The sequence below is a fragment of the Cricetulus griseus genome, chromosome 5 (assembly GCF_003668045.3).
Source record: "Cricetulus griseus strain 17A/GY chromosome 5, alternate assembly CriGri-PICRH-1.0, whole genome shotgun sequence".
In the NCBI taxonomy this organism is placed as follows: domain Eukaryota; kingdom Metazoa; phylum Chordata; class Mammalia; order Rodentia; family Cricetidae; genus Cricetulus; species Cricetulus griseus.
The window spans coordinates 56,079,342-56,098,313 of record NC_048598.1 but is presented as its reverse complement, the minus strand read 5'-3'; the positions used below and the strand labels follow the sequence as shown (position 1 = coordinate 56,098,313).

Sequence of the window (18,972 nt, the reverse complement as noted above, 5' to 3'; positions counted from 1 at the left end):
TTCGAAGGCTGTCTACTGGCTTATATAACCCCCCACAGTTCTCTATTGCTTGCCTGGCAGGCTTTGTATTGTAGGATGTTACCAAGAAAACATGCTTCACCCACTCAAGGGTTCCTTCACCTTAGGAATTTCTAGCACAGTGGGAGTTAAGGAAGAGCTTTGGGAGTGGTGTGGAGGACTTTGCTCCATTTTCTTTTAAGTATTTAAGGAATAAGAAAGGCCATTTTCAGCCAGGTGTTGGTGGCGCAAGCCTTTAATCCCAGTACTCCGGAGGCAGAGGCAGGTGGGTCTCTGTGAGTTCAAGGCCAGCCTGGTTTACAGAATGAGTTCCGGGACAGGCTCCAAAGCAATACAAAGAAACCCTGTCTCAAAAAACCAAAAGAAAAAAGAAAGGCCATTTTCCTGTTTCCCCCCTGCCCAAGGGAGACTGTTCATGGGGGGTGGATAGGACTATCCCTAAGGACTGCCATCCAAAAGAGATGTGGATCTGGGTGGGGGTTAGGACTTTTCCTTCTCCATGCCTCTGACACCCACACATAAAGTTTGGCAGCTCACATCTGAGTCACAGCCTGCAGTAGCGATTGTCAAGTCTCTGAACTCTTTTGCAGCTTCCCGGACCAGGAGGTGCGGCGGATGGCCGTGCAGTGGATTGGCTCCCTCTCAGATGCAGAACTGCTGGACTACCTGCCCCAGCTAGTACAGGTGTGAGGACTTGCGGTTCCCATGCCCCGAGCCCTACCCTAATCTTTCTATGTCTACCTTCAGCTGCCAGTATCCCAGGGACAGCAGTCAGTGTAGATCTCAGTGCTTAATAAAGCTTCTGTTTGCTTTCTTCTGAACAGGCCCTGAAGTATGAGTGCTACCTGGATAGCCCCTTGGTGCGCTTTCTCCTGAAGCGAGCCATCTCTGACCTGAGAGTGACCCACTACTTCTTCTGGTAAAATCACGTGCAGAAAGAAGGGACGTTGACAGGATCTTGAGTCCAAGAATAGTTCCCCTATGGCAGGCAAGAGTGAGGTGCTAAGAGACCAGGCTCCAGTGTGTTGCTGATCAACCCTGTGGCCTTGGTCTATAGTGTCTTTTCTCAAGGGTGTTTCCATTCACTTCCATGTAACTCAGAGGAGATCATCTAGATCCCCCTTCTCTACCCACTAATGGCAGAAGTATAAAGTCAAGATGAGCTCGGCCAGGCAGTGGTAGTGCACACCATTAATTCCAGCACTGCGGAGGCAGAGGCAGGTGGATTTTTGAGCGAGTTGCAGGACAGGCTCCAAAGCTACACAGAGAAACCTTATGTGTGTGGGGGGGGAACAGGCTAAAAAGGGGGGTGGCTCAAAGACAGTGAAGACATTGTTCAGAGTAGATTTCCCTCTGAGGTTGGGGGTGCACTTTCTGAGTTGGAGCAGAATATAACCCCTTCCTTCCTGGCTCAATGCTGTGGCTCCTGAGTGGCCTGACTCCCCGCTTGCCCTGCCTTGCAGGCTACTGAAGGATAGCCTCAAGGACTCTCAGTTCAGCATCCGCTACCAATACCTGCTGGCAGCCCTGCTATGCTGCTGTGGCAAGGGACTAAGGGAGGAGTTTAACCGCCAGTGCTGGCTTGTCAATACCCTGGCCAAACTGGCCCAGCAGGTCCGAGAGGCCACCCCATCTGCACGCCAGGTAAGTAGGCAAGGTTGTCTCTATTTCTAGGTGAGACCTGCTTAACTAAGAGTTCACTTCTCAGGCATCCTGAACAGCAGAATGGAGAGTGGTTGTCTTTGTTTTAGTAACTAGAAGGAGGTGGCTGTTACCTGCAGGACATAGGCAGATAGTCTCCCAAGCTGGCCACAGCTCATGAATGTGCTTTGTTTGGCTTGTGAAATATTAGAATTTTGACTTAGCTGTTTGCCTTAATGGCTGGGCATACTTGTGTGTGCTGTCCATTGCACGAGCACACTCAACAGGTGAGGTCTAAGGTCCAGTTGGTCACATTTCACTGTGGGAACCATGTCTCAGGGCTGAGACGGGTGGCAGGAAGGGGCACCTTTATCTGTTTGTGGGAAAGCACTATGCCACACCAGCAGTGATTCTGGTTTCTGACATTTAAAACTTGGGAGATCTTTATCTGTAAGTCTGTACAGGCGGCTTCTCTTAGCAAAGCCCAGAAGGACTTACCCCTTTTGATGCCATGTGCCCTCCATTCTAGGCCTGCTTCTTCCCTGCTCCTGGCGGCCTTGCCCCTGTAGAAACTCAGGTGCACTTCTTGTGCACTGAGCAAGTCTGGGACCCAAGTGGGTGACTGTCCTTCCCAAGAGTTTCTCCGAAGTTGTCCGTTATTTAGGCACATGACTAGGCCCCTTCCTCTGGGAGGTAGATGCCTGGCTCTCAGTGGAGGCTCTGGGCCTCTCACCTCATCCCTGCTTTTCCCCACTCCCTCTGAAGGGCATCCTTCGAAATGGCTTGGAGGAGGTGAGGCAGTTCTTTGCCCTCAATGGTTCGTGCCGTCTGCCACTTAGCCCCAGTCTGCTGGTGAAGGGTATCGTGCCCAGGGTAAGTCACTGCTAGGTGTAGAACTTCAAAGAATAGAGAACACTTGGAGAGGTGAGGGTCTCCTTACCCTGTCTTAGGAGAGGAGGGAGGAGGGCAAACAAGTTGGCTCTTTCAGCTTGATTGTGTGGACTTGGCCGACAACTGTAACTGTGGGTAGGGCAGAAGAACTGAGTCAGAGGTTGGGTCTCCTGGGAGGTAGATGTTGAGGAAGAAGCTGGGGAGGTTGGTGATGATGGCAGCTCTTAGCCGACTGCCTTGACTCACCATCCAGCACGGGTCTTTGGTTGGTTGTTTGATTCCATCCTCAAACTCTTTGGCACAAGGTACTATTATAGAAGTATAGGACATGGGATTTACTAGAAGTCACAAACTAGTAAGCTGTTACTCAGTGAGGGGAAGAGAGTGGGTAATCAGATGTTAGAGCCATGGTTCTAGCAACCTACGCCAGGAAGAGAGAAGCAAGGAAAGGGATGTGGACTTTGGGTTCCTGGGAAATCTGGAAGAAGGTAGACAGCGTCTTGATCCAACATGAAGAGGTCATTTTCCTTCCTGGGTGTGGACCACCCTGACATTAATCATCGCCCTCTCTACTGTATATACAGGACTGTTCCTACTTCAATTCCAACGCAGTCCCCCTCAAACTCGCCTTCCAAAATGTGGATCCCCTGGGCGAGAACATCCGGGTCATCTTCAAGGTGAGAATGCTTTATTCAGCGGGTGTGATGGCATATGTCCGAAATCTCAGCACTTAAGAGACTGAGGCAGAGGCAAGCCTAGGCTATGTAGTGACCTCCAGGCTAGGCTGGGCTGGATATTGACACTTTCCAAAAGCAAAACAAAGCAAACCTCTCTTGGAAAAAAAACAAAGACAAAACCAATACTTTAGTCATGCCTAGTAGGAGTGAAAACAGTAGAGAGAAGAGAATGTTCAAGACTGAGGAAAGGCCTGAACTGTTCCTGTTTTCCTCTTCTCCTCCCTTCTCCTCTTCCATCCACCCCCCCCCCCCCGCTGGGGATTGAGCCTAGGGCCCTGAGCATACTAGACAATGACTCTACCACTGAGCCCTGAGCATACTAGACAATGACTCTACCACTGAGCCCTGAGCATACTAGACAATGACTCTACCACTGAGCCCTGAGCATATTAGACAATGACTCTACCACTGAGCCCTGAGTATACTAGACAATGACTCTACCACTGAGCCCTGAGCTTACTAGACAATGACTCTACCACTGGACCCTGAGCATACTAGACAATGACTCTACCATTGAGCCCTGAGCATACTAGACAATGACTCTACCACTGAGCCCTGAGCATACTAGACAATGACTCTACCACTCAGCCACATCTCTAGTCCACTCCTGCTACTTTTTTAATATTGAAAAGACTATGAGGTAAAAAGGGATTTTGATAAATTCTGCATGGCCCCAGAAGGCTAAGAGCAGTGTTAGGAGAAACAGAGGCAATTGATAACTCAGAATATGGAAGCACTTTCTGGGAGGCAGGGCTGCTTCCACAATGCCACGGGTAAGGTGATGATCATATTCTAGTAGAGGATGTGGCTGGCTGCTGGAGAACTTATAGGAGGTGCTCGTTCAACTAGATGAACCTCATGTTTTCCCTCTGACTGACTCCTCCGAGGTAGTGAGAAAGAAGTAAATGAGAGTCTCAGAGTATATGGGGGGGGGGGGCAGCACAAACCTACCTGGAGCTCAGGGATAGAATGTGTGCTTAGCATTCACGGCACTCTCGGTTCAAGTTTTAGCATTCAAAAAGTAAAGAAAAGGTACTCTATGACTAGAACCTTACAGCACAAGTTTGCTGTATACTATACTTAGTTTCTGATCTGGTGTAAACAGTCAAGTTTTTAAAAGGCCTGGTGAACCAGACATAATGATATGTATCTATAATCTCGCACTCACCAGCTGAGGTAGGAAGGCTGCTGCTCAAAACCTGGGCTGCACAGAAAGACCTTGTCTCAAACAAACAGGCCTGTTGATCAGGGGGGTTTCTTGCAGAAAAGGAAGCATAATTCAGTTCAGATGGGGATGCAGCAATGGCAGGTGAGGAGAGAGGTTGTGGCGGGGGTGGGGGGGGGCAGTAAAGGGCAAACTGCAGCGATCTGTGTCCTCTCTCTTGCTCCTTGACCTTGTGTGGGCCAGATCAACAGATGAGTGACAGCTAAGCCGGAGAACTGCAGCTTCTCCCTGCCACTGTAGCGTGGATGCTGTGGGGTCTGGGTGCCAGGGAGAGGCTGTGGATATGGGTTTTAATCGCTCTTCTTCCTGTCCAGTGCGGGGACGACCTTCGCCAGGACATGCTCACCTTGCAGATGATTCGAATCATGAGCAAGATCTGGGTGCAGGAGGGGCTGGATATGCGCATGGTCATTTTCCGCTGCTTCTCCACCGGCCGAGGGAGAGGTCAGTGGGGAGTCGGGCTGGGCATCCTTTCCCTCACTGCCCTTCTGCTCGTTTCCCAACGTGAACAATGGAGAATAGAAGGGCAGGATTGTTCCATGAGAAGATGTGGGGTGACTTGAAAAAGGGAAAGCAAGGGAGAGACTGTTGCAAAACAAAACAGACTTGGAGGCATAGCAACCTCTGTGGACTTTGGATCTTGATCAAACAAACCAATTGTAGTTTTGAGATGGCTGTAAGAAATTTTAAAATAGGCTGGCTTCAAGGGCCACTGTTAAGTTTTTTTGGATGTGACAAGTACATGGTTATTATGCCCTTTTAAAATATGATTAACAAGTATTTATTGCATGAGACGGCATGTCTAAAGCAGAGGGTGGTGACAATGCATCTGTCATCCCAGCTCTCAGATGAGGTAAGTGGATCAGAAAGTTCGAGGCCGGCTTGGGCTACAGAGTGAGACCCTGTCTTCCTTTGCAATCCTGAAGCTGGAACAGCAGGAAGTAGGAGGCTAATTGGGTAATGGAAAATAAAATGAAATTAGCAAAGTGTTGATGATTGTTGAAGCTGGGTGAGGATTACATGAGAATTGAGTAAAAAACCCTGTATATATTTTAAGAGTTCCATAGTAAAGTTTGAAAAGAAAAAAAAAAATTATGACCTGGGAAGCCTAGAGCCAGTCTAGAATATGTGATGTGGGTGTGGTCTTCTTTCCATCACCCATCATGTAGTCCTCCTACTGATAGACTTTGTCCAAAGGCCCTGGGGCATGTAGCCCAGCCAAGATAGACTTCCTCACTCTGTTCAAAAGCATGAGTCTGACCCATTCTCTCTCAGGGATGGTAGAGATGATACCCAACGCTGAGACACTGCGCAAGATCCAGGTGGAGCACGGGGTGACTGGCTCCTTCAAGGACCGCCCCCTGGCTGACTGGCTACAGAAACACAACCCTGGAGAGGATGAATATGAAAAGGTAGGATTGGGGGATTCGGGAGCCCAAAGCTGGGGCAGTGTGCCTGTCTGTGGCATGGGGCTCTGCTACCACCAGACCTGCATGTACACAGATGAGCCAGCTCAGCTTTGCTGAAGGACGAGCTCATTGTGGACTGATGCATCTGTGTAGCTAGAGATGGGTCAGATGACTATTGTAAATTAGCAGTAACTTTTGGTATTGGTCAGAGAACCTTCCTTGGATCTTATGGGTGGGGGCAGCTTATGAGAGCTTGCTGTCCTCTTTGTGGATCCTAGCCAGTTCCCCTTGTATTCTCAGAGGGATTCAGTGATGCTGCATAGAATTTGAGATGGCAAGAAGAGGCTTTGAATATCATTTTAACAGCCCCCACCGTGTGTGTGTGTGTGTGTGTGTGTGTGTGTGTGTGTGTGTGTGTGTGTGTGTGTATGTGTGTATGTGTGGGCATGAGTCAGGTGTATCCTTTGCTCCAAGCAGTGGAGCTGGTATGCAAGACTGTAACTTGAAGCCAAGATTGAGGCTAGTGAGGAGACTGACATGAGAGCAAAGAGGCCCAGCTGGCCCCTGACTAGAGGAAAGAAAGTGAGCTAGCTTCCAGGGATTGCAGGGCCTTGGTGGTCTGTTATTATCCATGGCCAGTCCACAGCTTCATGACTGTAGTCCTTGGATTAATGAGAGTGAAAAGGGACAGGTTATGATAAAAATGTCAGAATGTGGGACACACTTTCAATCCCAGCACCCAGGAGGCAGGGACAGGTAGATCTCTTGAGTTCCAAGCCAGGGCTACATAGTGAGACTGTCTCAAAACCAAACAGACAAATGCCAGAATGTTAATTCCTATAAGGCTTGCTTCAAGAGAATATAAATACTAATTCAGGTTGATCAATACATTTTACTCCTGAAGGAAGACATGCAAGCGGCCAAATTATAACCAGAATGTGCCTGGTGGATGAGAGATTGGTGGTCTTAAATGGCCCTAATAAGTTTGTGGTCCCCAGGGTTTAATCCCTAGCTCCTGCGCGTTCTGGCTAACACACTCTTGACTGACATGCCCTCTGTTATACCTTCTATCCCTATTCATGAATTGAGGACTCCAAAGCCCTTCTTGTAGCCCCTTCCCCCCTGCCGCTTAAGCCTCTGTAGCACTGGCTGCCTGGATTCCTCAACTGCATCTCTGCTCAATGGAGGTGAAGCTGAGTTTCCTGTCTCTCCTCACCTCCGGAGACCTGCTTATTTTATGTTTCCTACCAGTAAATGTAGGATGCTGCTATCACCCAAACCAGAGCCACCAGTTTCATGGGGTTCCTCTGCCTGGTTTAGGGGACTTTTTAAGTCCACAGCCATTCGTATCACACATTTGCTCTGGGTTCTTCAGAGGCTCCTACCAGATAAGTCCAACATTGACATCACAGCCTGGCCTACCTCAGTCTTACGCCCTGCTCACTTAGGCTCTGGAGCAGGGGATACTTGCTTATGTCTAGTACCTTTAGATGATAGTACCCTCTGGCCTAGAAAGCCATTTCCTCTTCTTCAGCATCAAAAACTGCTCCTTCTACCTCATGAGACTCAACTTTGGAGAGGACTATTGTTTCTTCTCTCCCTCCTCCAAATCCATATGCTATTTATGCAACCTGTTTTTTTTTTTCAGGTGTCGAACGCCTCCCATAACAAGCTCTGTGCTAGGTGTTGGAATTGTAATTACTCTATGCCAGTGTACTAGCAAGTCGTACTAAACGTGGAAGTGTCTACAACAAGCAGGAACATATCTGAAAGCTAACTTTGTTCATTTTTTTTTCCCCTTTTGGTTTTTGAGACAGGACCTTACTCTGTAGCATAGCTCAGGCAGGTCTGAAACTCATAATCCTCCTGCCTCAGCTTCCTGAATGCTGGGATTGTAGGAGTGAGGCACAGTGCTAGTAGTTTCTTATGGTAATGCCTAGAAGAAAAGAGCGTGACCATCCTAAGTAAAAGACACCCATATTTCATCAGTGAGACCCTCAAGTTAGGAGGAGGGTCCTGCAGTGATTGAGGTTCATACCTGCCCAACTCAGGGAGGAACGGGGAGGGGTGTTGTCATTGCTGGTTGGTACAGGTTTTGTGATCTGCAGAGACCTTATCTAAGATATAAAGAATACCTATAACAGAGGCAAGTTATTGGAGATGTTAAGTCAAAACTGGGATTGAATGAGCTATGCTCCTTTCCAAGTGGTTTCTTTTCACTCACAGATTTTTTGCTTTCTAAGAAATGGTCTTTCCCTTAAAGAAGCCTGAGTCCTTTGATATCTGTTTGGGTTTTTTTTTTTTTGGTAGGATTTTATTTGTTATGTATACAACATTCTGCTTCCATGTATATCTGCACACCAGAAGAGGGCACCAGATCTCATTACAGATGGTTGTGAGCCACCATGTAGTTGTTGGGAATTGCACTCAGCTGGTGCTCTTAACCTCTGAGCTATCTCTCCAGGCCTGATATCTGGTTTTTTGAGATGAAATGTCACTACGTAGCTCTGGCTGGCCTGGAACTCATTATGTAGACCAAACCACCCTAAAATTCACAGAGACTTGCCTCTGCCTCCCAAGTGCCACAATGCCTGGTCCCCCTCCTTTTTGTGTTTGTGCATGAACATGAGTGGGGTAAGTGCACACACCTGTGGGTGTGCATGCTAAGACCCAAGCAGGGTATCAAGGGTCTTTCTCTGTCACTCTGTACTTTTCTGTCTTTAGGTAGGGTCTGTTGAGGAACTGGGAGCTTGCTGTTTGGCTAGGCTGGCTGGTCAGTGAGCTCTCAGATTCTGTCTGTGCCCCCCCCCACACACAAACATTGGGGTTATAGACAGGTACAGCTACACCTAGCTTTTTACATTGATACTGGGGATTCCAACTCAGGACCTCACAAGTGCTCTTACCCCAGCCCCTCCCACCCCTTGAGCCCCAAAATATCTCCAACACATTTTACCAAATAAGAGATGTCTGATTTTCAAGTGTAAAACAGTGCAGCAAGTGTGAAGCTGTCTCAGCTCTCCTTTGGAATGCAGTGATTTTGATTAGGTAAGCATTTAGCTGATATCAAGCACTCTGGAATGGAGAGTTATTTGGGACAGGAAGAAGGGTGCATGAAGAAGGGTCATGTACCAGGATTTTTGGGGGGTTCACCAACCAGCTCTCAAGTCATGACACCAAGACTTATTATTGAATGCACGGCCTAGCTTAGGCACATTTCTGGCTAGCTCTTGTAACTTAAATTAACCTGTTTATCTTTATCTACCTTTTGCCTTGGGGCTTATTACTTACTTCTGTATATCTTACTTTTGCTGCTTCTTTATGTCTGGCTGACAGCTGCCTGGCTTCTTGCCCTAGGTGTGTCCTTCATTCTCTCCTTCTCCTTCTCTCATGCCCTTCTCTTTCCTCCTATTTATTCTCTCTGCCTGGTAGCCCCACCTATCTCTCTCTCTCTCTCTCTCTCTCTCTATATATATATATATATATATATTGGCTATTCAGACCAATCAGGTGCCTTAGGCAGGCAAGGTGAAACAAATGCAACACATCTTTACATAATTAAACACCCATCCTTACATCATTAAACAAATACAGCGTAAATGAAAGCAACACACCTTGACACAGTTAATATTAAGCAGCACAAACAAATGAAATACATCTTTGCCTAGTTAGTATAATATTCTACAACAGGGTCAGGTGCCCTTGGTTCCGATACTCAGTAGCCAGACTTGAGTCAGGGTTATCGTGACCTGTTGGAAAAGTTTTAAGCACCAGCCTTTCTGTCCATTAAGGTCTCCCAACTGAAAGTCACATGTCCACTGTCTTTCTAGCGCCCCCCCACTACAAAACACATTCATAAGGAGGGTGTATATAGACATAAACTCCCATCTCCTACTTCAGAATGCCGGACGATGGGAGATGTTTCTGTGTATATAATCCTGTGCTGTGGTCATGATGAGGACGAGCAGGCAGGTGCTGGGTGCTGCTAGAGTTCACATGAGAGAGGAAGGTCAGGGCTGGCTGCCTGTGGCCCCACCACCTGCCTCCACTCTCACAGGCTGTGGAGAACTTCATCTACTCCTGTGCTGGCTGCTGTGTGGCTACATACATCCTGGGCATCTGTGACAGACACAATGACAACATCATGCTGAAGACCACCGGACACATGTTCCATATAGATTTTGGCCGCTTCCTGGGCCACGCGCAGATGTTTGGCAATATCAAGAGGTGAGTGGTCTCCCGTATGGAGGGTGAGAGTGGCTCAGAGCTGGGCCACTGAAGCAGAAGGCCTCAGAGTGCTGAGAAGAGAGACCAGATGACCACATGACGAGGGGTTGAGGGCTGAGCTAAAGGATAGCTAGGCACCTGAGCTTCAGCAGGGAACCCAATTGGGTAGCTGGGAGAAAGTGTTACTAGCTCACAGGTCAGAACACGTGATGGGGGTGGAGGAAAACAGCCCTTGGTGGAGCTCACAAGGGGCCCTTCCTTCTCCATATTGACCTTCTACCTATATGTTCCCTTGGCCCAGGGACCGTGCCCCCTTTGTCTTCACCTCGGACATGGCGTATGTCATCAACGGGGGTGACAAGCCTTCCAGCCGGTTCCATGATTTTGTTGACCTTTGCTGCCAAGCCTACAACCTCATCCGCAAGCACACCCACCTCTTCCTCAACCTTCTGGGCCTGGTGAGGAGCTCATCTCTTTTGACCCTCCTTCTTATTACCTGGCTCCATCTTTAAGACTGTCCCGGATTGTTCCAGAGGTTTCCTGAAGATCCAGTTGTGTTACCTGTCTTTCCTAAAGGCAGGGGCCCAAACTACTAGGAACAGTGATGCCTGACCCCCTCATGTAGCCTTCAGTCCCTGTGGCCCTGTAACCACTACCCACATAATCTGCCTATAACTACAAAAGATGATGGGGAGCCTAGTACAGAAAATCTTACCTCAGGGTAGAGAGGAAGCCATGCTTGGCTCTTGTTACAGGCAGCCCCTCCTTTCTTCTAGATGTTGTCCTGTGGAATCCCTGAGCTCTCCGACCTGGAGGACCTCAAGTATGTGTATGATGCCCTGAGGCCTCAGGACACAGAGGCCAATGCCACCACATACTTCACAAGGTAACACACAGCGCAAACCACACCCAAGTAGTCCATAGACTGCTAGGTTCGATGGAGCAGGCTGAGCAGTGGGAAAGGCTTAGCCCAAATGGCAGGGCCAGGACTTAGGTCTCTAGCCCAGTTTTGCCTTGGTAATCATTTTGCTCCTGTCTGAATTCTGGGGCTAATATGTATAAGTAGGGTTCTCTCTCTTTTTCTCTTCTTTTTTTGGGGGGGTGTGGTCAAGAAAAAAGAGTTCCTCTGTGTAGCCCTGGCTGTCCTAGATTCACTCTACAGACCAGGCTGGCCTTGAACTCAGAGATCTGCCTACCTTTGCACCCCAATCGCTGGGATCAAAGGTGTGCACCACCGCACCCAGTTTATGATATTTTTTTAGCTCTTTTGGTCAGACCCTTCTGCTTTCACAGGACATGGCTTAGTTTGAGTGGTGCTTGGTGTGGTCCTGGGATTCCATTTGCTAGTACTATTGAGACATTTGCTGTCCCAAATTCCCTCCTACCCTGCTTTGAGTATCTTTGGCAGGAGGCATAAGAACTCAGGATTCACAAACACAAACTGTATGAGGTAATTGTGTCAATCATGTGCTCTGTGAGAGTATTACATTGGGAACATAATTCAATCTGGTGGTTAATTTCGGGGATCATGGTTGCACACACTGTAATCCTAGCACTTAGGAGGCTTGAAACAGGAAGATCACCGTGAGTTTGAGGCCAGCCTGGGTGACATAGTGAGATCCTGACTACCCCCACCTCACCCTATCACCTACAAATCTCAGCACTTGGGGAATATCTGTCAAGGCAGAGGGTTGGGTCCACAGTTACAACCTTTGTTTCCCATTCTGCACAAACAGGTTGATTGAGTCCAGCCTGGGCAGCGTAGCCACGAAACTCAACTTCTTCATCCATAACCTGGCTCAGATGAAGTTCACAGGCTCAGATGATCGGCTGACCCTTTCCTTCGCGCCCCGAACACATACTCTCAAGAGCTCTGGCCGCATCACTGATGTTTTTCTCTGCCGTCGTGAGAAAGTTTTCCACCCCAGCAAGGGCTATGTAAGGGTTTGCTCCTCTCTGACCCTCATTGCTTCCTGTCTACCCATCTTCTTGGCGTTAACTCTTTCCTCACATCTGTATGGTGGTCCCTAGAATTTACCAAGACTCTTGCATTGGAAATAATCCCAGACAGATCAGTTCCTTCTCTTAAGGGACTTGCATAGGCCCAGGGAGCTGAACTGGTTTGTCATTCTGTGAGCCACATGTCCTGTGAGGAAGGCCCTGCCTGTGTGCAGCCTACCCTCTTTTCTCCACTGGAGGCTCTTCTGAGACCTTTATCCTCCTGGAAAGCACTACACACACATGCATGCACGCACGCGCGCGCGCGCGCACCCACCCAGCCACCCCCCCCCCCCCCCCCACACACACACACACACACAATAGTAAGCAGATGGTCAGGCAGGTGTACTCTGTTTTGGCCTTCGTAGATATATGTGGTGAAGGTGATGCGAGAGAATGCTCATGAGGCAACTTACATCCAGAGGACCTTTGAGGAGTTCCAGGAACTACACAATAAGCTGCGCCTGCTCTTCCCGTCTTCCTTCCTGCCCAGGTATCCCCCGCCCCCAATTCCCTTGAGCTAAAAGACACAGGAGAGGAGAAAGCATAAAGCTAGCAGGACTGTGTGTGGGGGAGGAGGAGGCACGGAGCTAGCAGGACTGTGTTTCATAAAGGACCATTTGAAACCGAGGCTCTTCCTGCTTCACCCTGCGTGGGAGTGTGTTTGGTGACAAGAGCTCCCCCTGCTGGTTGTTATTGCCAGACATCCCAACAGCCTTGCTCTAGCCTTGGGGGAAAACAAAACACGGGAGCACTAGCTGGAAAGAAAGCCAGCTGAGCTGCAAGTGGGCACTGGGAAAATCTGAACATGGCTCATTATAATTTGTCAAAGAATTATACCATTTTTCTAATGGATAAAGTGTGATACACACACATTAGGACCTTTGACACCTACATCATGAATGAGCCTAACTGAAATGTGCTAGTCACAAGAAGATTAAAAAAAAGATATGATCCTACTTATTGGAGTGCCCTAGAGTAGTCAGAGTCTGGTGACGTTTCTGCAGCACTGTGAATGTTATCAGTGCCACAGAACTGTACCCAACAGACTTGGTTTTTCAAGACAGGGTTTCTCTGTGGCTTTGGAGGCTGTGCTGGAAGTAGTTCTTGTAGAACAGGCTGGTCTTGAACTCACAGAGTTCTGCCTCCCTCTGCCTCCCTCTGCCTCCCTAGTGCTGGGATTAAAGGTGTGTGCCACCACCACCCACAAGTCTTTAAATGCTTGATAATTAAAATGCTGGGATTGTCTGGGGTCCCAGGAAGTGTGTGTGTGTGTGTGTGTGTGTGTGTGTGTGTGTGTGTGTGTGTGTGTGTAAAGAGAGACAGAGACAGAAACAGACCAACCCAGACACAGACATGAAGTCGGGTAGGAGTCAGGGAGGCAAGGGTCCCCCAGAGGAGAAGCAGCTGGGAACTGAGGATCAGGTAAATAGAAATGCAAATGAAATGTCTAAAAATCTTCACATTCTCTCCCCATCCTGTATCCCTTGTCTGCCTGTCATCCAGCTTTCCTAGTCGCTTTGTGATTGGCCGCTCCCGGGGAGAGGCAGTGGCTGAGCGGAGGAAAGAGGAACTAAATGGCTACATCTGGCACTTGATTCATGCAGCCCCAGAGGTGGCTGAGGTGAGAGAGCCGGTAGAGGATGCGAGAGGGCAGGACCTCTGTGGGGGGTGTGTCTGTCTGCCTGGTGAATGACTCTACTGAGGGTTAGAGAGCACAGGGCCATGGTGGATGGGGCCTCAGGCCCATGTTTTGTTTTCATTTCCCTTGCTTGTTAGAAACATTCTCTTATCTTGCTCTCCTCTATTCTTCCCCCAACTCAACCTTCCTGCCCCCTCATGTCCTCCTCTCCCCTCCTGTTCTCTCCAGAGAAAGGCGTGTGTTTCAGTTCCAGGCTAATTCAGTCCTATCTCCCCAAGGTAGTGTGTTGATAGGGGACTAGTAAAACAGGAGTAGACTAGAATAGACTGCTTTTGGCCTGAAGTGGCCTGTTTTGTTTATTTTTTAATTGACTTATTTTGGTTTTTGAGATGTGGTCTCACTCTAAGAACTTATTTTGCAGACCAGGCTAGCCTTGAACTTGTAACAGTCTTCTTCCTTCTGTTTCTTGATTGCTGAGATTACAGGAATTTGTTCCCCAACCCACCATTTAATCGTTGGCTATTTTCTCTTAAAAAAAAAAAAAGTGTGTGTGTGTGTGTGTGTGTGTGTGTGTGTGTGTGTGTACATATAATTAGCCCTTCCTGGGTCATGACTTACTGAAGAGTGGCCCCACTTTCTGGTCTGTTCCAGTGTGATCTAGTATATACCTTCTTCCACCCCCTGCCTCGGGATGAAAAGGCTTCAGGCACCAGCCCAGCTCCAAAGTCCTCAGGTACAGTACCTTCCTGGTGGCAGTCCCGCCAAAACACATCCCCACCTCTTTGTCAGCTTCCTTTCCTGTTCAGTTGCTTACTTGCTGGGGACTCTGGTGTTTCATTCAGGCTGCAATGTCCACGGCTCTATGGCTGAGTTCCCTAGGGGATGGATATTTATTTAGTGATAACACCCCTCAGATTGGGTACACTTATCCCAACCCAACTGGATGTTACATTCCACACCACATGGTATCAGAAATCTGACAGGCTGGGGCAGGACTTAGGAAGGAAGTAGAAATGCCTGCCTGGCACCAGTCAGGGACACTTCTGCTGGCCTGTGGATCTTTCTCAGTTTCCTTTATCCCTACAGATGGGACATGGGCCCGGCCCATTGGGAAGGTCGGTGGGGAGGTGAAGCTGTCCATCTCCTACAAAAACAACAAACTCTTCATCATGGTGATGTATATTCGGGGCTTGGTAAGTGCAGGCCCAGCCCTCATTGGTGCCTTCATCTTTCTGCTGGTAGTTTCTGGGTGAGTCAGACCTTCTCTGCTCCCGGATGATAAGAGTAACCACAGATGTTTACCTAGCCACTACCACAGGCTGCCCATGCCAGGCCTGTGGCTGACCAGGATTCAAGGCATAGCTGCTTGCTTGCTGTGGTCTATGCAATGGTGTCCTGAGTACTGTGAGCCTCTTTATAAGATGACTTGGTGCCTCCCTCCAAGGGTTGCTGTGGGGATGAACTGAGATAATCCATGGGATGCACTTGCCTTTCTGAGTAGTACTGTTGCTATGGTAATTATGGTTTTATAAAAGAGAGGCCTGGGGGCTTACTATCTAGTAATAGTAATGGATAAATATAGATATGTGAGTCTAGACAAGGCAGGACTTCCTTCAGGCATATTCAAGGTGGTATGTAATTAATTTTGGCACAGGTTCTAAGAACATCATGAATGGGAGAGGAACTTTTGTTGAACATTTATAATGCGTAGCATCCCATGTTACTTATTTTGAAGATTGGAGCACCAAGTCATAGCAGAAATGTGTACTTCGGAGTCAAAGAAACCTTGATTTCATGTTCACATTCTTTTAGCACTTACTCATTCAACAAATGTTATCTAGTGCCTACCAATACATTAGCCCGTAATACAGGAGAAGTCAAAATGCACCTGTGCCCAGGGTGCTTGCTTACAGTTTGCTTGGAAAGGGCCGACTGTAAAATAGACAAGGAAAATAAATGATATGTCAATGGGCTGAGAGCCTATAAAAAAAAAGAAGCAGAGGAATCCAGGAGGAAAGACAAGGCTGGCATTTGCATTAGGGGTAAAGGAGGCCTCAGTGATGAAATCTGTACAAACACCTAAGGAAGGAAGCCCCTTGTGTGAATCTGAGAGAGGATTGCTTCAGACATGGGGAGCAGTTAGGTCTAAAAGCCCAGACTCCAGGAGAAAGGGGAGGTCAGGGGGGTGTTATCAGGAACTACTTATTTCCCATTGGCTACAGCCCAGGGTGAAGAGTACAGGAACCAATGGGCACATAGTAAGGCTTTGGCTTCAGTCTTTAGTGGTCTTTGGATAAATGTGCTGTGTTCTTATTTAAGTGCCGGGGGGATGGGCCTTTTAGTTTACTTCTTTATTTTTGTGAGACAGGCTCTCAGTCTAGCCCAAGCTAGCCTGGAACTGGAACTCAATATGTAGCCCAGCTGGCCTTGATAACAAGACAGTCCTCCTGACTCAGCCTCCCGAGTCCTAGGGTTCCAGGCATGAAATGCAATCTCAGCTTTGACTTAAGTATGAGTTTGGAGACGATGGATTGGTTGGACCCAGGTTCTAAGAACAGAGTCAACCTGAGTGAAGCAGGAGTCAGTAGACTTTGAACAAGTAACCTCTTTTCTATGACTCATTATCTCTACCTGTTAGGGCTTAAAAGGGACCAAATGACAAAATAGCATGGAGAAGAGATGCCTGGAGAGACTTGATGTTCACTTAAAACTATATTACAAGCCAAGCACAATGATACATTCCTTTAATCTCAGCACTCAGGAGGCAGAGGCAGGTAGATAGATCTCTGTGAGTTTAAGTTTAGCCTGGTCTATATAGTGAGCTCTAGGATAGCCAGGGCTATGTAGAGAGACCCTGTCTCAAAAAATTAAAACTAAAAAATTATGTGTGTGAGTGTGTATTTAATGGAATCATGGTAGATCTTTTTTATCAGCATGTAATGAGCTGGAAAGCAGATAAAAAGATTAGGTATGCACCACAAAAAGGCAGAGGGTGAATGAGAGAGAATCTAGATCAGAGTATGGCTTCAGGGATGCCTAGAAAGTGGACGATACTGTGGGATCTTCATCTTTTGTTTCATTCCATTGTAGCAGCCGCTCCAAGATGGGAATGACCCTGATCCCTATGTAAAGATTTACCTCCTTCCTGACCCTCAGAAGACCACAAAGAGGAAAACGAAAGTGGCCCGGAAAACCTGTAACCCTACCTACAATGAGATGGTATGTGGAAAATGGGTTGCAGGGGCTGTGAGCAGGAGTGGGGGCAGGAAAGCACAGGAGTTGACAAACTGATTATTTATTTTGAGTGTTTTGTAACTGAGGCTGGCCTCAAATTCCTGATCCTCCTGCCACCACCTCCTGAGTCCTGGGATTCTAGATGTGAGCCATACAACAACACCTGCCATGTGAGTGCTGGGAATTGAACCTGGTCCTCTGAAGGAGCAGCCAGTGCTTTTTTTTTTTTTTTTTTTTTTTTTTTTTTTTTTTTTTTTTTTCTGAAGAAGGGTTTCTCTGTGTAGCTCTGGATGTCTTCAAACTCACTTTATAAACTGGGCGTTGGTGGTGCACCCCTTTAATCCCAACACTTGGGATACAGCTGATCTCTGTGAGTTTGAGGCCATCCTGATGTACAGAGCGAGTGCCAGGAGCTCCCCCACCAACCCCCCCAAAAAAAAGAAAGAAAAGAAACTCAGTTCAGGCTGGCCTTGAACTCACAGAGATACCTCTCTCTGCCTCCTAAAATGCTGGGATTAAAGGCATACACCACCATGCTTGGGCAATAGCCACTGCTTTTTAACCCCTGAGCCATCTCTCCAGCCCAACAGCAAGCACTCTTAACCACTGAGGTGTTTATTGAGCCACCATTGTACTTATAAAGCCTAACACATTGTACCATCTGCCCCCCCCCCTCCCGCCGTGGTAAAAGCTCTCCAACCCTAAGGGTTGTGAGTCTCAAGAAGGGACTTGGGTCCTACTATCTGAGGAGGGGAGCCTCCTGGCCCTGTGTGGAAGATGACCAGAGGCTCCAATAAACATAATCCCAGCCTTTAGGAGGCAGAGGCGGGATTGCTGTGAGCGCCAGACCAGCCTGAGATACACGTTACCCTATCTTAAACAACCCAGGGACTGGGTTATCTCTTCTGAATCCCCATGGACTTCCCCTGCCCTGTCTCATGACTTTCCTCTCTTCCCAATGTCCATGTTTGCAGTTGGTGTATGATGGGATCCCCAAGGGAGACCTGCAGCAGCGGGAGCTCCAGCTGAGCGTGCTAAGTGAGCAAGGATTTTGGGAGAACGTACTCCTTGGCGAGGTGCACATCCGCCTTCGGGAGCTGGACCTGGCCCAGGAGAAGACTGGCTGGTTTGCCCTGGGATCTCGAGGTCACGGAACCTTATGAGCCCAGTCATGGACCAGACCCGCTGCTGCTGCCCAGAGCTAGGGAAGAAGTCTCTCCCCTGCAGCTCCTTTGCTGGGAAGGGGCAGAGCCATGGGTGGCCTTCCCCATGATCTAGGTGAACCTGATCTCGGCGAGGGGCTGCAAGAGTCCAGTGCTCTCCGCTGCCCCTTCCTCAGCCGAATGCACTCGGGTTGGTTGTGGGGAACAGCCCCTTGGAAGTCGTGGGGTTTCAGCAGAGTTTTAAGTTTACCTTGTGTCAAGGGAGCAATGCCTGCTTTGGGGTGTGTGGAGTGCGGGCTGTATGAAGTAGCACTTGGGGGAGGGTGGGTGGATATTTTATTTTTATTTTTAAAAAATGAAATAGTAATGTTGTCCTAACTGGGACAGGAAGCTTTGTGAGAGGGGCATCCCATGCCTCAAAAGACAAAAAGAGGACTGACTATTTGGGTTTTTTGTATCATGAAAGTTCTTATTGGACTTTTCCCCAGGACTTTTGGGGTTTTGTTTTCTAGCTATAGGAAATGTTGGGGAGGAGCCCAGTCGGTCCTCGGTGAAACCCTCCCCCTCTCAGGCGCCCTGGGGAAGGGTGGGGAGGACTCGCTGACTGCTGGGCTGAGGCCCTCTCTGGGCCGTCAGATTTTGCCTCCAAAGGAGAGCAGCGTGATAACTACGTGTGTAAGGAAGGGGCCTTCCATGTCAGGGTTCCGCCAAGGACCTATGTTCAGGGACCCATGCTCTTTAGGGCAAAGCTTTTTCTCTTCTCTTTCCCTGCTGGTTGGATTTGACT

The 18,972-nt window shown here is 48.3% G+C and overlaps 1 protein-coding gene across 1 annotated transcript in view; it reads left to right on the top strand.

The window, feature by feature from the left end:
* Pik3c2b (phosphatidylinositol-4-phosphate 3-kinase catalytic subunit type 2 beta) overlaps window positions 1–18,486 on the top strand; it is a 60,628-nt gene extending 42,142 nt beyond the window's left edge. The window contains exons 17-33 of the mRNA XM_027417615.2: window positions 609–702; window positions 843–937; window positions 1,482–1,662; window positions 2,425–2,532; window positions 3,135–3,227; window positions 4,827–4,956; window positions 5,788–5,924; window positions 9,979–10,148; window positions 10,450–10,606; window positions 10,925–11,034; window positions 11,885–12,086; window positions 12,515–12,639; window positions 13,653–13,770; window positions 14,440–14,521; window positions 14,875–14,981; window positions 16,879–17,007; window positions 17,997–18,486. Coding sequence (XP_027273416.1) covers window positions 609–702; window positions 843–937; window positions 1,482–1,662; window positions 2,425–2,532; window positions 3,135–3,227; window positions 4,827–4,956; window positions 5,788–5,924; window positions 9,979–10,148; window positions 10,450–10,606; window positions 10,925–11,034; window positions 11,885–12,086; window positions 12,515–12,639; window positions 13,653–13,770; window positions 14,440–14,521; window positions 14,875–14,981; window positions 16,879–17,007; window positions 17,997–18,185 — 2,227 coding nt within the window. The 3' untranslated portion in view covers window positions 18,186–18,486. The remainder of the gene's footprint in view (window positions 1–608; window positions 703–842; window positions 938–1,481; window positions 1,663–2,424; window positions 2,533–3,134; window positions 3,228–4,826; window positions 4,957–5,787; window positions 5,925–9,978; window positions 10,149–10,449; window positions 10,607–10,924; window positions 11,035–11,884; window positions 12,087–12,514; window positions 12,640–13,652; window positions 13,771–14,439; window positions 14,522–14,874; window positions 14,982–16,878; window positions 17,008–17,996) is intronic.
* Window positions 18,487–18,972: the final 486 nt, after the last annotated feature.